The sequence below is a fragment of the Rhinatrema bivittatum genome, chromosome 3, assembly GCF_901001135.1.
Source record: "Rhinatrema bivittatum chromosome 3, aRhiBiv1.1, whole genome shotgun sequence".
In the NCBI taxonomy this organism is placed as follows: Eukaryota; Metazoa; Chordata; class Amphibia; order Gymnophiona; family Rhinatrematidae; genus Rhinatrema; species Rhinatrema bivittatum.
In genome coordinates, this window is record NC_042617.1 from 140,944,120 (window position 1) to 140,967,862 (window position 23,743).

Here is a 23,743-nt window from a genome sequence, read left to right on the forward strand (position 1 = left end):
ATTAGACAAGCTCTGTTTTTGGGCGCCCTGTCCATGCTCGCTTTGTGGGCACGCAGCTGGGCGCACAGTGATCAGACGCTTTGGGAGCATGCAGCTAATGGGTATTTTGATTTGTGCTGCTTGCTATATTCAGGCATCTCAGCTTAGCATCCCCCTCCCTCTCAACTTGTCAGTGCTGCTTGGAGGCTCAGGGAGAGTTACCTCAGGTTGCTTTTGCTGAGCCCGCCCTTCCCAGCATGATGCAGGAATGGTACCAGAGGGGGAGACCTGTCAGAGGTTTTGCCTTGTTTTGGGGCTCCCCTAACTGAATCAGTGGGGAAAGGCTTCTCAGTAGGCACAGGACCGATGCCCCGTGGTTTTGGTATGGGTAGTGGCGATGTTCACGTGCTTTTCTACATGCAAGTCTGCTGCAAAATAGATTGGCAGGTTGAGCGGCTGTTTGGCTAGGCCCCGCTCGCAGGTTTTGCTCAGTCGTTGACGTTGTAGGCCTAAGAGTTCAGAATCGTAAACTGTATCTCCTTGTACACCTGGTGCTGAAGGTAAGAGTCTGAGTACGGCTTCACCTGCTGCGGGTCACGCTGATAGAGAACCAGGTGACACGGATGGTGAAGGCGGCCTTTACTCTTCCCTGGTTGGAGCTGTCTAGCACAATGTTGTGGTTAGTGCAGTTAGTATAGCTGTGTTTAAGGATTGGATAAGTTCTTGGAGAAGAAGTCCAATACCTGCTATTAGTTAAGTTGACTTAGAAAATAGCCACTGCTATTACTAGCAACAGTAGCATGGAATAGACTTAGGTTTTGGGTACTTGCCAGGTTCTTATGGCCTGGATTGACCACTGTTGGAAACAGTATGCTGGGCTTGATTGACCCTTGATCTGAACCAGTATGGCATGTTCTTATGTTGTTTTTAGCATAGAGACAAGTTGCCAGTTTGGATCGCCCAGGCACTAAAGATGCTGGGGGTGCTGGGTGCCGAAGCCAAACAATCCCATTTAGAATCCTTACGAAAGCATTATGGATGCTATTCTAGAATTGATTGATCGTGAATGGAGCACCGTGGAAGCTAATTTTATAGGGGAACAAGCCTTGCTAGCGCTGTACCCACCTCGATCCAGCAGAGAGAGAGAGAGCGCATTTGTGCTTTCTGAAAGTGGATGCACTGGTGTGTACTGTCACCAAGCGGGCAACTATCCCTGTGGAAGTAGGAACGGCTTGAAGGAGGCGCAGGATAGGAGAATTGAGGCTATTCTTAAGCAGACCTCGAGGCAATAGCAATGAATTGCAGATGGCATCTTGCTGCTCCCTGGTAGATAACTCTTGCTTGCTCTCTCTCAGAAAGTCAATGAATCTGGTTTTAATTTCATGGCAGTGTTGTATGGCCTCCCCACCCTGGATGAACCCAATCTCGTCTGATCTTGGAAGCTAAGTAGGGTTGAGCATTGGCTATGGCTGACGAATTGCTGCCGAGACAATGCAAAGCATAATCTTACGAAATGGCCTTTTAATGATAGCTCTGGTTTGGGACTGACAAAAAAAAATGGCCAATAAGTGGGGTGAGTCCCAGGTTCTTCGGTTACCAGAGAATTAAAGGCAGGTGCCACGCTTGTTTGGCATGATATGTCATTCATGGGGTTTTCAAACGTATTCAACCCTACAGAGGAGCAACTTCTCATAGGGCTCAAGCTTAGGGTAGGTTCCCATTTTTTGTCCCAGGCAGCCTAGGTAGGGCGTGGGCTTGAGTGGTGGTGCCCTTCACGAACCCCTCAATAAGACTGTGCTGACTCATTCCCAGGAATAGGAGATGGGGGGGGGGGGGGTGTTGCCTGTCTCTTTATTGGAGGTGGATCAAGATCACGTCAGACCAGTGGGTTCTGGAGGTGATTTTTGTGGATCCAAAATGGCATCGGTTGAGGCCATTGTGTTAGAGCACTCTGGAGTTGCTTGTTTCCTTGAATACCTTTTTCCTTTATATTATGGTTAAGAGACTGGGATGGCTTCGAGGGTTTCCCCCTACTCATCTGCAAAGTTCTTTTCCGCGTCAGTCGACGATCCACAGCTGTATATGTGAATGCTGAGTAGCCTGTGCCTAGTCAGGTTAGCTCTTATTCCACTAGGGTTCAGGCAGTGTCATGGGCGGAAATTACATGGCTGTCTCCCATCGAGATTTGCTGAGTTGTGACATGGTATTTTCTTACAAAACTTCCAGGCATTATCATCTGGATGTGCAAGCTGGGGAGGGTGCAGCCTTTTTTGCAAGCGTTGTTGATTGGACTGTGGGCAGCCTACCGTCCTGTTTGGGAGTAGCTTTGGTATATCTTACTGGGGTGGATTAACCTGACTGAATGCTAAGAGAGGAGAAATTACTACTTACCTTCTAATTTCCTTTTCTTTACTGAGGACAGGTTAATCTACCTTTCTGCCCTTGCCTGCTGGATGGTGGTGCTATTATTCTTCTGAGTGGCTGCATGTCCGGGGATTACTGGTAAGTGTCGGACCCTGTCCCTAGATTAGTAATATTACATCCTTCTCTGACCTCAATGTTTTTTTCTGTTAACTGATTGAATGATTGTCTTAATGGTTATAATCCTCTATTCTTTAGTTTAGTTGCAGAGAATACTGGAGGGCTGATGTCTGTGCAGGGGGATATATATACTGTGACGTCAGCTTTGCTCCGTCTCTGTCTGCTGGTAAAGGTGCATAACCCACTGGTGTGCATTAACCTGTCCTCACCAAAGAAAAGGAAATTATCAGGTATGTAGTAATTTCTCCATTGTTGATTTAGGACAGTTTGCTTCTTCATCCTAATCTGCAATCACTGGCCCCAATTGCTTGGATATTGAAAACAGAATAGTGCAGGCATTGTCATATTCATCTGAGATAAAAGAACTTCTATGGGTAGCAAGAAAGCCATTCACTAGAAGTTCTTCTAACTTTAAATGGAAAAGATTGTTTGGTATACTAATTACAGCACAAATCCGTTTAGTTGTTCAACTTCATTTATTTATTTATTTAAATCTTTTTCTATACCGTCGTTAAGGTGGGTACCGTCACAACGGTTTACAGTAAGGCACATAAAAGTAATGCTGTTAAAATCAGTTTACACAGGTGCCATAAGGTTTGGTAACATAGTTTTTAATCAATGTTAGTTGTTAAATGAATGTGTACAACATCATGTCCAGGTCAATTCTATAGCAGCTTTGAGTCTGACTCATTCTATAATTGTAACTTATCCTTTAGTGATGAGTTCTATTAAAAACTACACCCTTAGTGTAGCCTCCGAGGCAGGCATGAAATCACTCCATCAGAGTACATTTAAGTGCTATTGCTGCATACCATAATCATTTGGAAGGCCACCCAGTTGCTAGTAGTAAGGTTCATCAAAGGTATCTATTATCTGTATCCTCCAGTTAGAGGCCCTCCTACTCATTGGACCTCAATATAGATCTCTCTACTTTAATGAATTTCCCCTTTGAACTTCTAGCAACTGTAGATCTTGTTATTATTTGTGATAGTTGTGGGTGGATCCTTGGGCTGGTGGCAGATGACCTTGGGGGAAGATCCCGAGAGGGACCACCGGTCAGGCTCAGAGTTGGGAGACAGACACACACATAGTTCTTTTATTAAACAGTTTTTGAGAACCACCAGAGTTGGCAGTAGTGAGCTGGAATAGCCCGGCTGGGCTGTAGTCCCTCAGGCACAGGAACAGAGATCCCAGGAAGGCTGAGCTGTAGAGAAACTGAGATAGTGAGTAGGCAGAGTATGCAGAGTTCAGGAACAGAACCTTGATGGTAACACTCACACTGCAGTCTCTTAGAATAGCCCAGGAGCTGGAATGAAGTAGGCCCTCGAGGAGCAAGTACCTGGTTTCAGGGAAAGCTCTGAGAGAGAGATAGTAACTCACTGGTGTTGTAGGCAGCGGTGACTTCCTGGCAGAAGTTATATTCAGTAGCAGGTCCGGGAACATGGGCCCTCGAGGAGCGAGTACCGGTTCCAGACTGCGACCTAAAAAGTAAAAGAGAGAGCGAGGCCCCCAAGGAGTGGGTACCCCTGGTAAAGTCCGAGGAGGCAGAGTAGCAAGGTTTGCGGAGAGCGAATCCCATCTGCAGTGATACCTGGAGGCAGCCAGGTAGGAAACCCTTTGCTAACTCGATTAGTTAGCGAAATGAAAGACCTTTAAATATCCGAAGATGATGTCATCTCAGGGGGACGCCCCTGAGGTTCGCGCCACTGCTGGTACTTGAGTCGGCGCCGCGCACGCCCTTAGGCCTCAGGAGAACATGGCGGAAGGCAGCGTCTAGCTGGTCCGGGAACGCCGGAGGAGGTCAGCAAGATGATGCCACGGCAGCCAAACTTCCATCAACCCAGGAGGGAGTCGCCAAATAGGTAAGGAGGGTGGAGTGGAGACGGGCAGCGACGGTTGCAACAGATCTCAAATGTCTGTTTTGGAAAGTTAATTCCTAACAGCAGTGACTTTAGCATGTAGAATGAATGAATTCCATGCTCTAATAGTTCAGACATTTTACACTTAAATTGTTAAAAACAAGGTAGTCTTGAAAATTCAACCTACCTTTTTATGAAAAGTAGTACTAGTATCTCAATTTTATTTAAATCAGTCCATTGTTCTACCAACATTCCAAAACCTGAGTCTTATAAAGCTGAATAAACTCTTCATACTTTAGACTGCAGAAGAACTTTGCTATTTTATTTGGAGAGATCAAAAGCCTTCAGAAAATCTTCTCATCTATTTATTTCTTATAATACAGCTAAAAGAGGTTTACCAGTTAAGAAAACCTTATCTGCATGGCTTTCAAACTGTATTTCGAATTGTTACTTGCAGGAAAGCATCTTTCAACCAAAAGTTGAAGATCGTTAGGTAAGGCAACTTCAACATTGGTAGCTCATTTCTGTTTGGCTTGAATCTAAAATATCTGTAAAGTGGCTACTTGGTCTTCTATACATACTTTTATCAAATACTACTGTCTTGCAGGAGGACTCCTGTCATGATAGTTTTGGCCAAAATGTTTTAAAAAATCTACTTAAATAAGAGCTTCGCCTTTCCCTCCTTCCTCTTTTTTTCCTGGTTGCAGTTTCCTGTATTCATCAAGCATTCATATTGCTTTGCAACTTTTAGATTGTGAGTTTCCACTTGTGTGGCTGGATTAATCCTGCTTGACCACAGAGAAAGCTTAGTTGCTACCTTTAACAAGTGTTCTCTGTAGACAGTAGAACAAATCAGCCACGCAATGCTTCCCCTTCTTCTTGAAAAGTTGAAGCTTAGCTAGGTAATCGACTCTTGGGGCTTGAATGGCAACAGCAGTGTGGTAACAACCATGCATACTCACATTTCAGTCTTTGTGAGTTCTGAGAGAGCAAGTTCTACGTTAGCACTATGTAGTGACGTCACTCACTTGTGTGGCTAGTTTGTCCTACTATCCATGGAGACTATCTATTACAAGAAAGCAGCTGTAAACCGCTTAGACGGTCAGACTATTGTACCATTTTGCGGTATATAAAAAACTTTTAAATAAATAAAATAGGTATATGGGGCAATAAGTGATTGGGTGCAGACCTTTGACTAGGTCTTTGATTGGACCAGCTGTATGATAACAAAAATAAGGATATGATGAAAGGAAGCTTGTCATCAAGGAATAATGTATTTTTTGGTTTTATAATCTTTTAATTAGAAACTAGAAATATATTAGCCCTGGTCTAATGTGTGCAGATAGAACAGAAAGAGAGAGCAACTTGCCATTGCCATATAGCTTGTTTAATTTTTCTTTCAATAAAATCCGTTAAGATTAAATTTTTTCTTTTAAGTAGAATTACTTTTATTTCTAAATGTTAGCCACAAGCAGTTGCTCTATAGAGATAAGGAATAAATACAGGGTCCTCTGACAGCTGCTATTAAGCTACTAGGGTTATTTTAGACTGTAAATCCAACAGGCCCTTCTAATTTGCTCTCATCTTCCCACAGGTTCAATGAGCCTCCCCAGCTCTCTCCCCCTTATTTTTTAATCCCTTCCCTATGCTTGATCTTTTTCATCCCTTCTCTCACCAGCTTCTCTCCCTCAGCCCCTCCAGACTAAAATGCCTCTTATCTTTCTCCTACACCCCTTACACTCACCTTCAGCTTTTTCTCTCTGCACCCGCAAAGCTTGAACCCCTTTCTAGTGCTCTCTCTCTCTGCTCTCCTAGTTCTTTCCTCACCCCAGCAAAACCCTATAGCTTTATTTCTATCTGTGTCTCCCAGCTCTTGCCTACCTTACCCCAAGTTCACGGTATAACTCACGTTTAGGCTCCACTAGACCCCCCACTGTTCCCACCTTTGTTTGGTCCACATAGGCCAAAGCCAGTTTTGCAGGCTCATCGCTTCAGCCTGTGTGAGCTAACTAACTCTGACTCCACCAACTCTTCCAATCTCCGTTGTCCAGCCCATTGCTGCTCCTTTCTTGCTTCTAACTGACAAATGCTAGTTCTTCTTCTTTTTTTTTTTTCTGCCTGCACAAGCCTCTATTACCATTGCTGATGCTTTCTGGTGCCCATGCCTAATTCTGTGAGGAAAATCTACACAATGCAGAAATCTCCCAGGAGTACTTTATTATAAGGCTCCTATTCATTTTATATTTGTGAATGATATTGTTTTAAAACATTTTATAAACATACTATCGGGGAAAAATACAGGAGTCCAGCTGCCATTGTACTATATGCACTGTACTTGACTTAGAGGCAGCCAGTTGAACAATTTGACTGGCTCAATAGCTCCTGGTGTTTTGTAATCTAAGCTAGAGCGCTCATATATGATTGTCATAAATATTAATTGTAGGTATACTGTAAACCAGATCTGTTTACGTTCCTTGAGAGTGGGAGTTTTCTCTGTCGACAAGCAAGGCTGAATTAGCTATGATATGTGGTGATGTCATCCGATGAATGGGCCCATCTCTGAGTTCAGAAAACTTTACTGACCATGAGTGGAAATTCCTGCATGCTCATTGCTTCGATCTGTTTTTGGCCAAGCTTCTGCACAAATGTGACTCTTACAATTTTGATTGCATTAAAACTTTTATTGTGCCTTGTTGCAGTCTCTGTTTTGCCTCGATAGTTTAGCAGCCCCTCAACAATAATTGTAAATGCTAATACCAAAAAAAATAAAAGCAGTTAGAAGCTTTACCAATGTCCAAGGAAATCCCAAAAAAGAAGGCCTCCATCAGCAGCTTTGAGGCTTGCATCTATGGACACTAGATGTCTATTATGGAGTCCCATGAGATCTGCTCCAAATGTCTGGGCACTGACTATGATATGGCTAACTACTACAGTTGTGATCAAATGCTTCCTAGGATTCAGCAGCCAAGAGCCTGGAAGATGCGGGACCTCAGAAAAGTGCTTAGGGTAAGTGCCAGGAGTTCGGGCATTGGCGTCATTCTTCCTGGAGTAGGACATTCTCGGGCTTCCACCATGCTGAGCTGGGTCGAGGTTCATCACCCTCGTGGCACCATCTACTGGATTTGCCTCAGGGCTGGGATCGAGTAAGGCACAAAAGTGCATGATGGAAGAAGCGTGAAAGATTGCACCTAAGCAGGGCCCATGTCCAGGGTGGGCCCAATTGGTGACTGAATCTACTGCACAGATGGAATTTTGTGGCTGTGGGCTTGATGCTGGTGTGAAGGAAAGATGTTGCCACATTGGCACAAGTACCGTCTTCATTTATGTTATGAAATGTCTCCATGGTGCCGTTCTCTCTTTTCCACTTGGTCCCTATTCCTTTTAGGCATCATTGATGCAGAGCATCTGCTCTAAGATGTTGGTGGTGTGGAGATTCAAGGTACTAGTAATGGCATAGGCACCAGCTTTATCCATGAAAGAACTGTGGTGCTGGATAGGTAGGTGCTAGAATAAGACCCTTCAGTGCAGAAGGCTACAGTGTAGGTCTAAGCATGGAATCCAGTCCAACCAGCGTGTAGCGCCTCAGAGCCAGAAACTGATCTCTCCTTGGTACTTCTGCCCTTTTTCAGCAAAGTAAGGGGGGTACCCATGTGGATTGATAAAGAGGATATCTTTCCTCAAACTCCTGCCCAGAGAGTACCTTAGTCTGTGGACCAGCTTACAGATTTGGTGAAGAATTACTTTACCTCCTTGATTCCTGAAGATAGGAGAGGGCTTTGGAGCATCTACTGACCAAGATGGGTGAAGTGTTCACGCAGAGAGGAGTTCTAACCAGCTCTGCTGCGCCAGTATGCAGCCCACCATAAGAATTACCATCTAGGCTTTAAGCCCCAGCAGTCTGGCAAAATTTCTAATAGTAGCCAAGGCATCCCACCAGAGTTGGAGGATGAGGAAGGAGCTACAGCTTGGTCAGCTTCCTTTCTGGGCATGTCTCCTCCAGGGCAACAGATGTCTCCACCTCAGTCACCATCTTTATCATCTGGGTCATGTATCAGTGTTCCTCCTTATTCAGGGGTAGAGGAGTGTTCAATGGGAATTCTGTCAAATCATTTACCTGACTTATCGCAGCATTCTTCCTCCCTGCCTTCACCCCAGAAGATTTCTGCTATTTTGAGTTTCTGGATAAATTGGCAAATGTATTTGATATTAGTGTTAAGAAAGATGTGCATCTGAGGACAAAGACTTTCAGTTCCTACGGCCTCAAATGGACTAGACATGGATTCCATTGACATGTTGCTCCAGAATCTCCATTCAAGGATGTGGTAAACTCCAACTTATTGTATTCTGATAGTCTGAAAGCTTAACTTGAAGTACAGAGTGCAGCATACCCTCTGATTTTAGTGTAGTCCAGTTTCCTTAATACTCTGTAGTGGTGGAGTCAAATGGATCAAGAAAATCTGGGAATACTCCAATATGCCTCTGGGAATAGACCCAAAGCTTCTGGATATCTTTGGTAAGAAAGTCTTCCAAAATTATATTTGTGTGCTCAAATTGTGATGTACCAGTTGTACATGGTATTGTACCTGCATGAGTATATAAAAAAACGTGAACTTTTAATGGAGGTGCTAGACCTCGAGCCGACTGAGGTTTATAAGGCAATGGAAGATGTGGGACAATGTGAGAAACATTTAATCTACTCACCTAATCTAGGTGTTTGAAGACTGGCTTGGGTATGGATTAGCAGTCTGTGTGAAGATGTACTTGATCGTATGGTAGATGTCCCCTGTATGGGAGACAGTTTATTTGGAAACAAAGTTAAGAATACTGTGGCTCAAATTAAGGAGCATAAAGTTATTAATCAATTCTTGTCTGTTGGAGCAGGTGACCATCTTCTGCCCTGCAGGCATTAGTACTTCTCTTACAAACAAGCTTTCTTTCAGAAATGCCCCTTCCATTCTTATTAGCACAATAGGGCTATTTCTATTCTGCAGCAGTAACAGCTCCCTGTCAGGAGACATCAATTGGAAAGATGTCTAAGGAAATTTCCACAGCAACCACAGATGAAACCTCGGCCCGGTTTTTGATAGATTCCAAGCCACACTCCCTGCCCTCTTCTGTTTGGGGAAGGGTCCAGACCTTTTTTCTGCGTGGCTAAAGATCACCATGGGACTGGTGGGTCATAAAAATTGTTGAATGTAGCTATTCCTTACATATCTTGTGCCTCCTTATGATCCATTGGTTTTGAGCCTTCAGTTCAGACCCTTTTGATCTGCCTGATTTTTGAATGGAAGTAGAGTTGTTCTTTCAGTAGAAGTAATAGAACTGGTACCGTTCCAAAAGCATGGTCAGATTCTTCTGATATTTCCTCACCCTCAAGAAAATGGGAGAGGGGGATTGGAGATGGGGAAAGATGGTGGTTATGTGGGGGGAGGGTGAGATCTGTTATGGATTTATGAAGAATAAACAAACTGATGATTTGGAAGAAATTCAAGATGAACTCTCTCTACATAATCCTCCTATTCATTCAACTGGGGAATTGGTTGTGCACCTTGGATTTCAAGGGTGCTTATGTGCATATCCCCATTCATCCATCTTGCAAGAAGTTCTTCAGATTTGTGATGGAGGAGGTACATTACTAGTACCAAGCACTCCCCTTTAGCCTGTTAATGGCACTTCGTAAGGACTCTCAGGGCCTTGTAGTGATAAGAGTACATTTTTATTGACTGCATTTTCCCTACCTAGATGATTATCTAGTGACAGGTCCTACTCAGGGATTCTGGAGACCCTTGTGAAAACAATTTGGCTCCTCCAGTTCCTGAGATTCCTGATCAATTTTGCCAAGTTGAGCCTATCCACTGATCAGAGGATTCAGTTTATAGAAGTGTGGATAAACTCTGTAAGGAGTGAGTACAAACTACAACAAAATCAGTCTTGGTTCTTTTTGGTCACATGGCAGCTGCAGTGCATATAATTTTCAGAACCTGATTGAACATGAGGTCTTCAATAGGACCTCTGTTGCCAGTAGGACCACCAAAGCAACCATTATCCCATCTTATATTAATCATGGTCAAAATGAAAGCATCCCTGCAGTGGTAGTTGGAACCATCAGTCCTGAGTGTGGGACTCCATCTGTGGATCCTGCCTCAATAAGTGACTGTCCACTGATGCCTTTACCAAGGAGTGGGGAGCTCATACCAGTATGACTTGACCTCTAGGAGCATGGTCTTTTTTGGAGTGTCACCTTTGGATCAACTTATGAAGCTGCCTGCCTACATTACACACTGAAAGCTTTCTCTTATTTATTGGCAGGAAAGAGAATTTTGATCCAGATGGACAATCAAGTGGTCATGTTTTACATATGCGAGGGGGATAAGGCTCATTTGCCCTCTGTCTTGGAGTTTGTTTGGATCTGGGTGGGACCTCTCAATCACAGAGCTCGCCTGCAATTAAACTACTTCACTGGAGCTCTAAACGTCAGCATGGTGTCTCAGCAGAGTTCTACTACTACATGAGTGGTCCTTGGATTAGCGAATGGTGGACAATGTTTTACCTTCTGGGAGCACTGACAATCAACCTATTTACTTCTGATAGCAACAGAAAAGTCAAGAGGATCTTTCCTGTTTTTCTGCTAAACTGGGATGTTGGGCCAATCCCATTAATTGAGAGGACAGTCCAGATGATAATTCAGGATCATTCAGGAATGTCTGTGCACATATTCACATCTCGTTACTGTCTGGCAAACATGGCAAGAGCTGACAGTTTCAGATAAGCAGTTTTGAGCAACCTGTTCACCTGTTAAATCATTCTTTATTGGTTGGCCTGGGTTGCTTCTGTAATTGCTCCACTGTGTAACTTTCAGCTTGAGACTCCCCACGTCATGACTAATTAAGCGTTGCTTGTCAATTGTCTGTTCAGTGTGCTGTGGCGGATAAAAAAGCAAACAATGATAGGAATTATTAGGAAAGTAATGGTGAATAAAGTGGTGGATGTCATAATGGCACTGTATCACTCCATGGTGAGCCAACATCTTGAATACTGTGTGCAGTTCTGGTCGCAGCATCTCAAAAACAATATAGTTGCCCCAGAGAAATTACAGAGAAGGGTGACCAAAATGTAAAGGGGATAGAATGGTTCCCCTATGAAGAAAGGCTAAAGAGGTTAGGGCTGTTCATCTTGGAGAAGAGAAGGCTGAGGTTGGGATATGATAGAGGTCTACAAAATCATGAAAGGACTTGAACAGTTAAATGTGAATTGGTTATTTACTCTTTTGGATAATACAAGAACTAGGGGGTGTACTCCATGAAGTTTAAGTAACTCATTTAAAACAAATCAGAGAAAATTCTTTTTCACTCAGTATAATTAAGCTCTGGAATTCATTGCCAAAGGATGTGGTTATTGCAGTGTAACTGGGTTTAAAAAAGGTTTAGATATGTTCCTAGAGCAGAAGTTCATAATCTGCTATTAATCAATAAGGATTAGAAGCTTGGGATCTATTCATTTAATGTTTGGCTACTTTCCAGGTACTTCTGACTTGGTTGGCCACAGTTGCACACAGGTTATAGGGCTTGATGGACCCTTGGTCTGACCCAGTATGGCATTTCTTATGTTCTTATGAAGAAAGGAAGTTTGTTTACTTGTAAACAGGGTTCTCCATATACAGCAGGATGAATTAATCATGCTTATTATTTGCCCACCTCCTTGGAGAGTCAACTTCCTAGCAAAAGCTTAAGTTCTGAAGAAAACTAAAATTCTCACGAGGCAATGTGCATGCAAGAGCTTCCACATCTGCCAGTAAAGTTTACTGAGCTCTAGGAGATAGGTCTTTTTAGTGCTGTTGGGTGAAGTTACTACAGTCATGGCTAATTCTTTTTAAATCACAAAATAATTACCACCTCAGTGGAATAGTATACTACAATTCTAAATGAGGAAAAACTAGCTTATAAGGTAGCTTTTAAATTTTTATTTATTTATTTATTTATTTATTTATTTATTTATTTTTTGCAGCCTGGTTGCTAACATAAGTATTTAGCTATTAAACAGGTGAGGAGGAAGGCTAAATTCCTGATTTATTTGATAGAAAAGATGGCAGTTGAGAGAGTTGATAGAAAATATATGAAACCCCTAGCATTTTGACCACACATTTGCAAGGAAATTTAAGCAGGAAAAAACCCCCTAGTTCCAAAACTCTAGGTTTCATCAAAAGGAATTGTCACCTTCTCGTCTGTGTGAACCTGGCCAAATCAGGAAATATTTGCACTCTATTGTTTAAAAAGGGCTCCGTACGGTGTTTGAAGTACTTCTTTAAAACCCATTCTCTGTCCGACTCAAGCAGGAAAGAAACAATTAGTGTGGCTGGTATAGCCAGATTTTCTTCAGATGTTTCTAATATTGCAGAAATGTCCAGCTTTGGGGTTTCTACTGGAGAAAGAATTTGCATATCATCCTTATCCAAAGAGTGGACTATAATATACCCTTCAAACTAAAGGAAGAGTCTGTTCAGTGATCTTAAGTATTTCCATTAAATACCTTTTCCACATATCTTTGGGAAAGACATGCGGTAATTTAGGAAATTGATACATCGAAGATTTCTTCCTCTAATTTGATTCTCCATATTTTCAAGTTTAAGTTGGAAAAACTGATTTTCCTTACTTAATGCTTGTTGTAAAGCAGAAGTACTTTCAGATCTTGTTTTAATAGTTTCCAACATTTTCTTATTCTCACTGAATTCTTTCTCCACATTTGTTAGTCGAGGCTCCATATTCTTAACATTTTCAAAAAGAGGATTTATTTGCACCATAATATTTGTATTTAAAGTCTGAATAGCTTCCCAGATAACTTCTAGGCTGAACATACCAGGTCTTACCAGTTCCACTGGTTGAAATTTTAGGGACTCAGTTCGGTCACCTCGAACCTGCTATGCTGTGACACTGCCAGCGACCTCCCCTGTTTCCACATCGATCTTCTGCGATGCTGAGAATATCCTCCTGCAGTTCCCCAGGCTCAGCACTCGAGTGGTCGGTGCCCACATCCTCCAACGGTTCCCAGTCTCGCTGCTGGGACTGCACTCTTGCCTCTGCCAGATTTACAAAGGCACATCCTCCTCTGGGGACAGAGATGCCGAAAGCTCAAGGAGGTGGTCGGGCTCGACTCCCCCTCCACCCCGACTCGCTTCAAGCAAGCCAAATCCCAGAGCTAGTGCAGAAGCTCCTCTTTGGACGTGAGCGTCCATCGGGCCACTCGGAAGATTTAGGGAGAGAGCATTTGAGCTCTCTCGCTCTCTGTTTTCGGGCCGAATGCGGCATTCAAAGAAGAAAAATAATCAGATGTAATAAAAACGCTCACTGACTCCTCGCTAATACGCCATCTTGGATCTCCCCAGGTCATCGTCTTGGCTAATTCATTCTGCTGTTTGTGAAAAAACATGTTCTCCCTGTTTTTTTCTTTTCCATTTTTTAAATGTACTTATCATTTTTGCTTTCTAAGTTATTTTATTTTATTTTTTTTATTTTGTGACTTATTTTGTTTGGCAGATTGATGTGTATAATACTTATATTCTTACTCTACTTTTTAAAACTATGCAATATGCTTTCTGTTTTTAAAATAAACAATGTGATATTACTTTCACAACTAAAATTATCCAGTTCCTTTATTTATTCAATTTATATATTTATTTATTTAAGCAAGTTTGCATGCCGCTACTTCCCGGAAAGGCTTGTCCAGAGCGGCTCCCAAGATTCACATTCATAGATACAATAAAACAGACATTAAAACATGATAAAATGTTGTACAAACATATATATCAACTTAGATATGGACTAAGCTAAAATGCATCTCTAAAATATTTGCATGCTTTATTAGATTACCAACAAAATCAATAAGTATCTAAAAAAAAAAAAATCCACCTCCCCCAAACAAACAGCTGAATTAAGATAGAAAAGTGCTAACTGTCTGTGGCACCAATGAATTGATGAATTTCATGGTATTTTTTATTCTACCTAAAATGAGATGATATTCATTTTTCCATTGAACTTGTCTTATTTTTCACTAGCCTACATTAATTTCTATTTAGTTTTGTACCCAGTCAAAAAAGCTTCAGTGTGGCTTTCAGTGGATTCCATAATTCAGATCATTGTAATACAAAATAACTCATAAATACATCTAAAAAATCCTAATACATATTAATTACAGTAGAAACAAAGCATGCCCAAAACCCTTCCCATTCTATCCCAATTTCCCCCTCTCATTAGAAGATCCCAAAAACATTATTAACTTGTGGGAGCTTTAGTAAATATTTGTTTTGATGCCCCTACTTTGATGAGAACCCTGAAATCTTGACAAAATTGAAAAATAAAAATGGTAGTCCTGGGCAGTGGCTCAGATTGAAAGGGGAACTGAACACGAACATAATGCCGGAACTGCAGTATAGAACTGTTCTTGTCAAATGATGCTTATCCAGTGTTGATGATTTAAAACACAACATTACTATTTAGAATTTTCTCCCTTAAAATCTTTAAAAATATTTGTTCAAAAGCTGAAAGCCGAATGGGAATAAATGTCAATCAGTTCAAAGCAGTTTGATTTTTTTCTTGCTAAAAATGTTTTTCCCTTAAAGTGGCTTGACTGTGCTTTATTAACTAAAGAAGAATCATAATGGTTTAAAATGTCATGTATCTTGGGGGTTTTTCTATGATGGCTTAATCATTTTCATAGAATTGCTTGGTTATAAGAATGGTTTGGCTAAACAATTTTATATTTCTTAAAAACTAATGCTTTGCATTTATCCTTTCAGAAGTTGATGAGTCTCAGCAACCAGAGAATGTAGTAGGAACAGAGTCCAGTGGCCCTTTGCCTGACCAGGAGCAACTACTGCAACTTTATACTCGGAGCAGTAGCACTTCCGATATTACAGAGCAACTATGTTCCGATTTCTGCCAAGGTAACTTGGTTAATTTTCTATAAAAGAGATATTGTTTAACTCTCTTGAAATTGATATGTATGTAAATGTATTTGAATACCTCTGTTTTCTATTTTCTGCAAGTTCTTATAGATAATGAAAAATCAACTGGAAACTAAGATACTAAGATTTTTTCATGACTAATGTGTGCATATTTAATAATGTCTGATGTTTATATACAGGGTCAACACTATTAATCACAATACTATCCATAGAGAGAGGGCAATTGCAATAACGTTTATTTAAGAGCATATGTTAATTGGTTTACTGATAATCTCTCTAAGCAATGTACAACATTAAAATATAAACAATACACTTCAGAATATCAAGGACTGCAAACTACAGCACATGTACTCTTTTCAAAGTGCCAAATGGCCATTTCTATATATATATGAAATTAGGTGATATTAACCATTTTGTAGTATTCTCATGATATCCTCAATTAATACAGCCAGGTCTAAATATTTTAACAGCAATACTTGAAAACAGCATATTCATAATACCAAATCTTTCCTGATTTGCCTTTGTGTGAATTGTAATCTGCATTCATCAAATGATCAAAGTATTTTTAGGTTAGAGCTTTAGGTATCAGGGTATCAAAATGCAATATAGATATTTTTTATTCAACTTTTTTTCATTGCTTCTATTCGTTATCTAGTTAACTTGTACTTTTCTTGCAACTATGGGAAAAAAATTCTAATTTATAAAAATTGAAAGTGAAAGGCTGAAAGCAAAGAGAAATTTGGATTCAGGGACAACCAATACAACCCATGACTTTTTTAATGTCTGGGGTACTGATGCTCAGACATTAAGAAAAAAGCACAGGACTGCTTCTAAGACCAAGTCGATAAGTGAAGTACACCAAGTAAAACTTACTGATACATAGGGGTAACCTGCATGATGCGGCAGATACTACCATGGGAAGCTTGCTGGGCAGAATGGATGGACCATCGGTCCTTTTCTGCCATCATTTCTATGTTTCTATGAAATTGTTTATGTAACCATTACTTTTTTTATACAAAAGTCATAAAAACATCAGAACATGCTATACTGTGTCAGACCAAGGGTCCATCAAGCCCAGCATCCCGTTTCCAACAGGGGCCAATCCAGGCCATAAGAACCTGGCAAGTACCAAAAACTAAGTCTATTTCATGTTACCGTTGCTAGTAATAGCAGTGGCTATTTTCTAAGTCAACTTTATTAATAGCAGGTAATGGACTACTCTTCCAAGAACTTTCCAATCCTTTTTTTTTTTTAACACAGTTACACTAACTGCACGAACCACATTCTCTGGCAACATTTGGGTTCACAGCTTAATCAGGGAAAGGAAATGAAAAGTTCATGATGGTATCCCTGGCACCTTTGTTCCCTTTCTAGAAAAGAGAACTGGCTAGGCTCCCTTGATAAAAATAAAAATAGGGGTCCCTAAACTTCGTTCTTAAGGACCACAATCCAATCATGTTTTCAGGATTTTCACAATGAATTTTCATGATCTATTTTCATGTATGCCTTCTTTTGTATGTAGATAGTTTTCATGCATATACATTGTGAAAACCTTGCAAATCGTATCAGGTTGGGGCTTTCTAGTAGACCAAAGTTTAGAGACTTGTGGTGCTGTCAGCTGAGTAGATCATCTTTTTCATATGCCTTTTGGGTTGCCCACTGTGCCCAGGACCTTCTCTAAGTTCGTAGTGGTGGTAGTGGCGTACTTGCACAAGGACGGCATCCTGGTTCTTCCGTATTTGGATGACTGGTTGATTCGGGCCAAGAATGTAGAACAGAGTCACCTAGCTTCTCACAATGTGGTCTCCTTACGGCAAGATCTAGGGTGGGTGATGAACTTGGCCAGTAGTAGCTTAGAAATATCTGACAGCTTACAACTGTCTCAGACAGCGTTTGCTTTGATATGAAGCAGGGCAGAGTGTTTCTGCCAGAATATCTTATTCAGAAGTTGATTGCTCAGGTTGAAAGCCTAAGGAGGAGTATTCGCCCAAAAGTGTGGTCTTATCTACAGTTCCTGGGTTTGATTGCAACCACATTGAAGGTTTTTCCGTGGGCAAGGACGCACATGCAGCTTCTTTAGCACTCATTTCTTTTCTGGTGGAGTCTGCAAAAATAGGAATATATGGTGAGGCTTTACTTGTCTTTGGAGGTGAGCATCCAATTGTAGTAGTGGTTACAGGCAGATCATCTCAGGAAGAGAGTTTCCGTGGAAACACCAGATTGGTTAGTGCTCACGACAGATGCATTTGGAAGGCTCAGTGGACCTTGTGGTCACAATAGCGACAGGCCTCCCAGGATCTCGAGACCTGCGTCATAGTCACGGAACCTCTGCGGGCGTCTCTGTCTTGGTGGGAAGGCCCCTCCAACTTGGAGAGGGGACTTCTTTTCCACACTGCTCCACCTCAGGTGCTCCCTACTGACGACTCGCCTCAAGGCTGGATAGCCCATGTGGAGGACATCCACTTGCAGGGTGTCTGGACAACTGCCAAAGCTGTCTGTTTCGCTTTGTGGGCTTTCAGAGATCGGTTGTTGCACAAGGAAGTCCTGATCCGGACTGACAACAAGTAGCGATGTGGTATATGAACAAACAGGGAGGCACAGGTTTGTTCCTACTCTGTCACAGGGGATGTCACTGCGAGTGGACATTTGAACGTGCTGGTGGACTGCCTGAGTCGCTCCTTCCAGCCACACAAATGGTCCCTCAACCCGGAAGTAGCGGCCAAGCTATTTCATTGTTGGGGTACACCGAATGTGGACCTCGTCTCCTCCCCACACAATGACAAGGTGAGTAGGTTCTGCGTCCTGTTGTCAGGGGGGCGAACATCTGGCCTGTGATGCTTTCTCCCTCCATTGGGGGAGAGGCTTGCTGTATGCGTACCCTTCTCTACCGATCCTCTTGAAGACATTGCTGAAATTTCAACAGGACGGAGGAACCATGATCCTCGTGGCACCCTTTTGGCCTGACAAGTCTGGTTCCCACTCCTGCAGGACCTTTCGGTCAGGGCTCCCATCTGGCTGGGCACTGTGCCCTATCTGATCACGCAGAATCAGGGCACCCTGCGCCATCCATACCTCCGGGCGTTGGCCTTGACGGCTTGGATGTTGGGCGCGTAGTCCTTCAGCCCCTAGCTCTTTCAGACTGGGTGTCCCAGGTGCTGGTGGCTTCTAGGAAGCCTTCCACCAGGATGTGTTACAGCTTGAAGTGGAAAAGATTCTCCATCTGGTATGCGGGGCATGGCTTGGATCCTTTCACGTGTCCCCTCCCCCGCTGTTGGACTACATGTGGCACCTTACTGAGTCTGGACTTCAAACCAGCTCGTTCAGGTTCATTTTAGTACTGACAGACAATGCTATCGGGGTGTCGCTGGCATGCCTGTTTCGGTATAGCCCTTGGTTGTTTTATGAGGGGCCTACAACAGCTAAAGCCCTCTCTTTGGCTGCCTGTTGCATCCTGGGACCTCAACATTGTCCTGGCGCGGCTCATGTGCCCTTCCTTTGAGCTGCTGCATTCCTGCGACCCGAAGTTCCTTACTTGGAAAGTTATTTTCCTTGTAGCGATTAATTTGGCTCGTATCCTGTGTGTAGATACCCTCCACATGGGCTACCCAGCCTTGAGGAGAGTCGTCAGTAGGGAGCACCTGAGGTGGAGCAGCTTCAGGCCCTGGTTATGTACCTGCCATACACAAGGTTCTTCCATGATCATGTGGTCCTGTGTTTGTACCCCTAGTTTTTTCCTAAGGTTGTAACTGATTTCCATCTTAATCAGTCCATTGTTTTACCCATTTTCTTTCCAAGGCCTCATTCCCACCCAGGTGAATGGGCCCTTCATTCCCTGGACTGCAAGAGGGCATTGGCCTTCTATTTAGATCACACAGTGGGCCATAGGCAGTCCACTTAGCTCTTTGTGTCTTTTGATACCAACAGACTGGGGATGGCGGTGGGTAAGCAGACCATATCCAACTTGCTGGCGGATTGCATCACTTTCTGCTATGCCCAAGCGGGCCTTCTGCTAGCCGGCAGAGTAAAGGCTCACTCTGTGCATGTCATGGCGACTTCGGTGGCTCATTTGCGAGCGGTCCCTGTCACCAGAATTTTCTGGGCCGCAACCTGGAGTTCTCTTCACACGTTTGCAGCTCGTTACTGCCTGGACAAGGATGGGCATCAGGACAGTGCATTTGGTCAATCCGTCCTGCGCAATCTGTTCCAGACCTGAACCCAACTCTTCTTGTTTCATGCCTCTGTGAGAACCAGCAGTCCCCTGCCAACTTACAGTGCCGTAGTTGTGCCTGTTGGCACTTTGTTCGGCCGCTGTCAGTCTTTCCTGCTTCGGGAACAGTCTGGAGCTTGGCATTCACCCACATGTGAGGGCTAACATCCTGCTTGTCCTAGGAGAAAGCGTAGTTGCTTACCTGTAACAGGTGTTCTCCTAGGACGACAGGATGTTAGTCCTCAGGAATCCTGCCCGCCTCTTCACGGAGTTGGATTCTCCTTCTCGTTTGTTTTATTTTTTGCTCGTATTTTTTCTATGTTACGAGACTGAAGGAGGACCTGGTGTAGACACGTGGATATTTGGCATGCTGGCCATGCTCAGTGTGCTGGTCAAAGCTTCTAGAAACTTTGACAAAAGTTTTCCATGCTGGGCTCCATCGGATGATATCACCCACATGTGAGGACTAACATCCTGCTGTCCTAGGAGAACACCTGTTACAGGTAAGCAACTGCGCTTTCTCATGTAAGTAGTAATTTCTCTGTTTTTAACTTTGATAATTAAAAAAGATTGTGCAACGATGAACAGATTGTTGCAGTTTGTAGACTAAGATTGACAGGAAACTTGGGGCTAGATGGTAGCTGTCTTTAGTCTCTGGTACTGCTGATATTCTCCATGGATGAGTAGAATGAACCCAGTCACATGAGTGGGTGATATCATCACATGGCACCAATCTAGAGTGTGCTCTCTGGGCCCAGAAAGATTGAAAAGTCTTTCTGAGTATGTGCTTCCTGTACTTCCTTCATGATGAGTATGTACTTTCTGTACTGCCTTCATGATAGCCATCTCAGTCATTTTTCTTTCACATGAGTGAAAGGATATGTCTCTTTTTTCCCAATTCTTTATTTATGAATTTCCATAACAAATTCAAGAAATTACTCACTTGAATAGCAAACATAATGGCTACAGCAATACTTTTACAAAATAAAGGAAAAAGGAAAGTCTAAGGAAATAAAGAAAAAGCCAGTTATGTATTTAGTCCTCAATAGGGATCCAATTCCACTACGTCAGGAAAAACAACCAGTAAAATAATGAAATAGGCTTGTGACAACGAGGAACTCTCATTATGAACAGTGTCCATGGGCTTACGCATTTTCAAACAATAGGAGAGGAACTAATTACACGAGAAAATCTTTCACTTAAGAAAGAGGAAAGCTGTGAAGGGGTGAAAAAAGTATATGAAGCACTTTGATATTTAATAATACATTTACATGGGAATTTAAGGTAAAAAACAGCCCCCATTTCTAACACCCTAGGGTTTTAGAATAAGAAATTGTTTCCTCTTTCTCTGAGTCTCTTGCCAGGTCAGGGAAGACCCCTGATTTCAACCCTAGGAAACTTTCTGAGCGGTGACGGAAAAATCTTTTAAATATCCATTCTTTGTTGGACTCTAAAAGAAAAGAAACAATAAGTGTGGCTGGAGTGACCAATTCCCTTTGCATAGTTTCAATAATATTTGTAACATCCAGTAGTGATTCCATAGTTGTGAAGATCTGACCACCATGTTGCTCCTTAATACCCTTTTTAAGGGGTGAGATATAGTAAATTCTTGATATAGGAGGAATGCCTGGGTTCCAACAATGCCACTTTCCTCCTGCGATGTTGACTTCCGAGGTAGGCCCTGGAATCTAGCCTCAGTTGGATTTGCCGGGGCAAGCTGTTCTTCCAGTGACAGAGATGTTTGATGTTCAAGGGGAGCGTCAAGTACAGCTTCCTCCCGAACGCTCCCCAGCGAATCAACTCTCGGAATCTCCGTACCTCACCACACATAAGTCCATCGGCCAGTTATTAAGGTAGGTAATTGAGGATCTCGTTCTTTGGCCCTCCACTTCCTGCCAGAGTGAGGCATACCGATTAAGCAAACAGCTTCAAGTGTGTCTCACCAGCGCGGCCATCTTGGATCCCCAGGATATGTTTTTCTTTTTGTCAAGTCGCTGCATTTTTCATGGCTTTTTGTGATTTGCTGCATTTATTTACTTTGATTTAATTTTTTCCTTATGTTTTTGTGGAAGCCCCTCCCCATTTTTGAAAAAAAATTTCCCTTAGGATGAATCTGTTTTAAAAATTTTATATTTATTGAAATTTGAATAACATTACAAGAATTTAAGCTATAGAGCTTTAAGCAACAATTCTCCGACTTGTATGAGTACACTAAAAATTTACAACCCCTCACTCAAGAAGCTTGTGATCAGCGAGTCAACTAATGTTGGATGTTCCTAGTCATAAAATCATCAGACTTAGAGATATAAGAAAAATATAAGAGGCTTATTTTCAGTAGCAGGCTCAAAACTGTGGAACCAGCTCCTATGGTTTTAAGAAAGAAAGGTTGTGTAAAAAGGTTCAGGAAACAAAGGTCCTCCTATTCAGTCAGGAATATTATAACATCTGATAGCAGAAATATTTATAGTATCATTCTATAAATAACTGCTTTTATTTTTTTATTGTATTTTATTGCATTTTAACGTTGTCTGTTTATTTGTAAGCTGCATAGGACTTTGGATATCATGGCATATAAATATTTTAAATGAATAAATAAATCTTGATTAGAAATAGTGCAACACTCACAATTGTAGGAAGTAATTTACACATATTATAGAATATTAACTTGAGTGCAGAAGAAAATAGGGGGAATCCAATTCACCATTTCTGCAAGAGGTAGAAATAAGTAAATATTCATAAGGAAAAAAAACCAGGACTGAAAATGCAGGCTATAATTAGAGAAGCAACATATGATCAAGTAACCTCAGCACTGATAGGTGATACCTTGTCACACAAAAACAGAGAGCTAGGATGGTTAAAAAACAAAACAAAACAAAAAAACCCCCACAAAGAACAAATCTCACCCCTTGATAATTAATAAAACATTTACACAGATATTTCAATTAAAAGGAAGCACCAATCTGTCATAGTTTAGGTCTAGAGGGCCAAAATGCCTGGCTTTTCTGAATCTCTAGACACATTGGGAAAAGGCCTAATTTGGGAATTTTAAAACAAAACATCCCTCTATCTGATGAACAGCTTAAAGACCAATTTTGAATGAGATTCCAAAGGAAAGCTAAGTATCAATGTACAATGTGATGTCACTTGCATGTCCATTCAGTCTTCCGATACTTCTCCCGGGCCAGGGAATCGCGCACCGGCAGCTGGCCGGCGTGTGCGAGTTACGTCTGCCTCAGGCAGGCGTAACTTTTCAAACAAAGGTGGAGGGGGGGGGGGGGTTAGATAGGGCTGGGGGGGTGAGTTAGGTAGGGGAAGGGAGGGGAAGGTGCGGGGGGGGGGGGCTGGAAGGAAAGTTCCCTCTGAGGGCGCTCCGATTTCGGAGGGAACGGAGGCAGGCTGCTTGGCTCGCGCAGGCTGCCGATTTTGCGCAGCCTTGCATGTGCCGACCCAGGATTTTAAAAGATACGTGCGTATCTATTAAAATCCGGCGTACTCTTGTTTGCGCCGGTCGTGCAAACAAAAGTACGCGCGGATGTACTTTTTAAAAATCTGCCCCCAACCCAACATACATGGGATTTCTACCCATATAGATTCTACTGTGCATTTAGTCTCCTGTATGATCTTTATCCTTTTGGACTCTGTTCCCCTTCCACACATAAAACTCTACTCCACCACCACCAAGTTGCTTCTCCCTATCATTGTGTTATAGTTTACACCCTGATATATCACTGTCCCATTGGTTATCCTCCTTCCACCTGGGCTCTGAGATGCCAATTATGTCTATCTCATCATTCACTGTTATACATTCTAACTCTTCCATCTTACTTCTTAGACTTCTGGCATTGGCATACAGACATTTCAAAGTTTAATTTTTGTTTGTATTAATAGCTTGCTTTACAGTTGATAGGGATAATTTGCACTCCTTTAGCTCAGGTGATTCTTTACTTATAGGTACATGGACTGCTTTTGCTTTAATTGGAACCTTTCTGTTGTGAAGCCCTAACTCTCCTGTTTCATTAGTATCCTTTGAAGATACCTCTCTCTGAACCATACATGCTGAGTGACTGTCGACTTTCTACCTTTTTCTAGTTTAAAAGCTGCTCTATCTTCTTTTTAAAATTTAGTGCCAGCAGTTTGATTCCTCTCTGGTTAAGGTGGAGCCCATCCTTTCGGAAAAGAGTCCCCCTTCCCCAAAAGGGT

At 42.2% G+C, this 23,743-nt stretch overlaps 1 protein-coding gene across 4 annotated transcripts in view; it reads left to right on the forward strand.

Moving 5' to 3' along the window:
- The window catches only part of RALGAPA2 (Ral GTPase activating protein catalytic alpha subunit 2), a 1,327,630-nt gene that overhangs the window by 420,806 nt on the left and 883,081 nt on the right, over positions 1-23,743 (forward strand). For all 4 annotated transcript variants that reach the window (XM_029593760.1, XM_029593759.1, XM_029593761.1 and 1 more), the window contains one exon: positions 15,169-15,315. In XM_029593760.1, the coding sequence (XP_029449620.1) occupies positions 15,169-15,315 (147 nt within the window). The remainder of the gene's footprint in view (positions 1-15,168; positions 15,316-23,743) is intronic.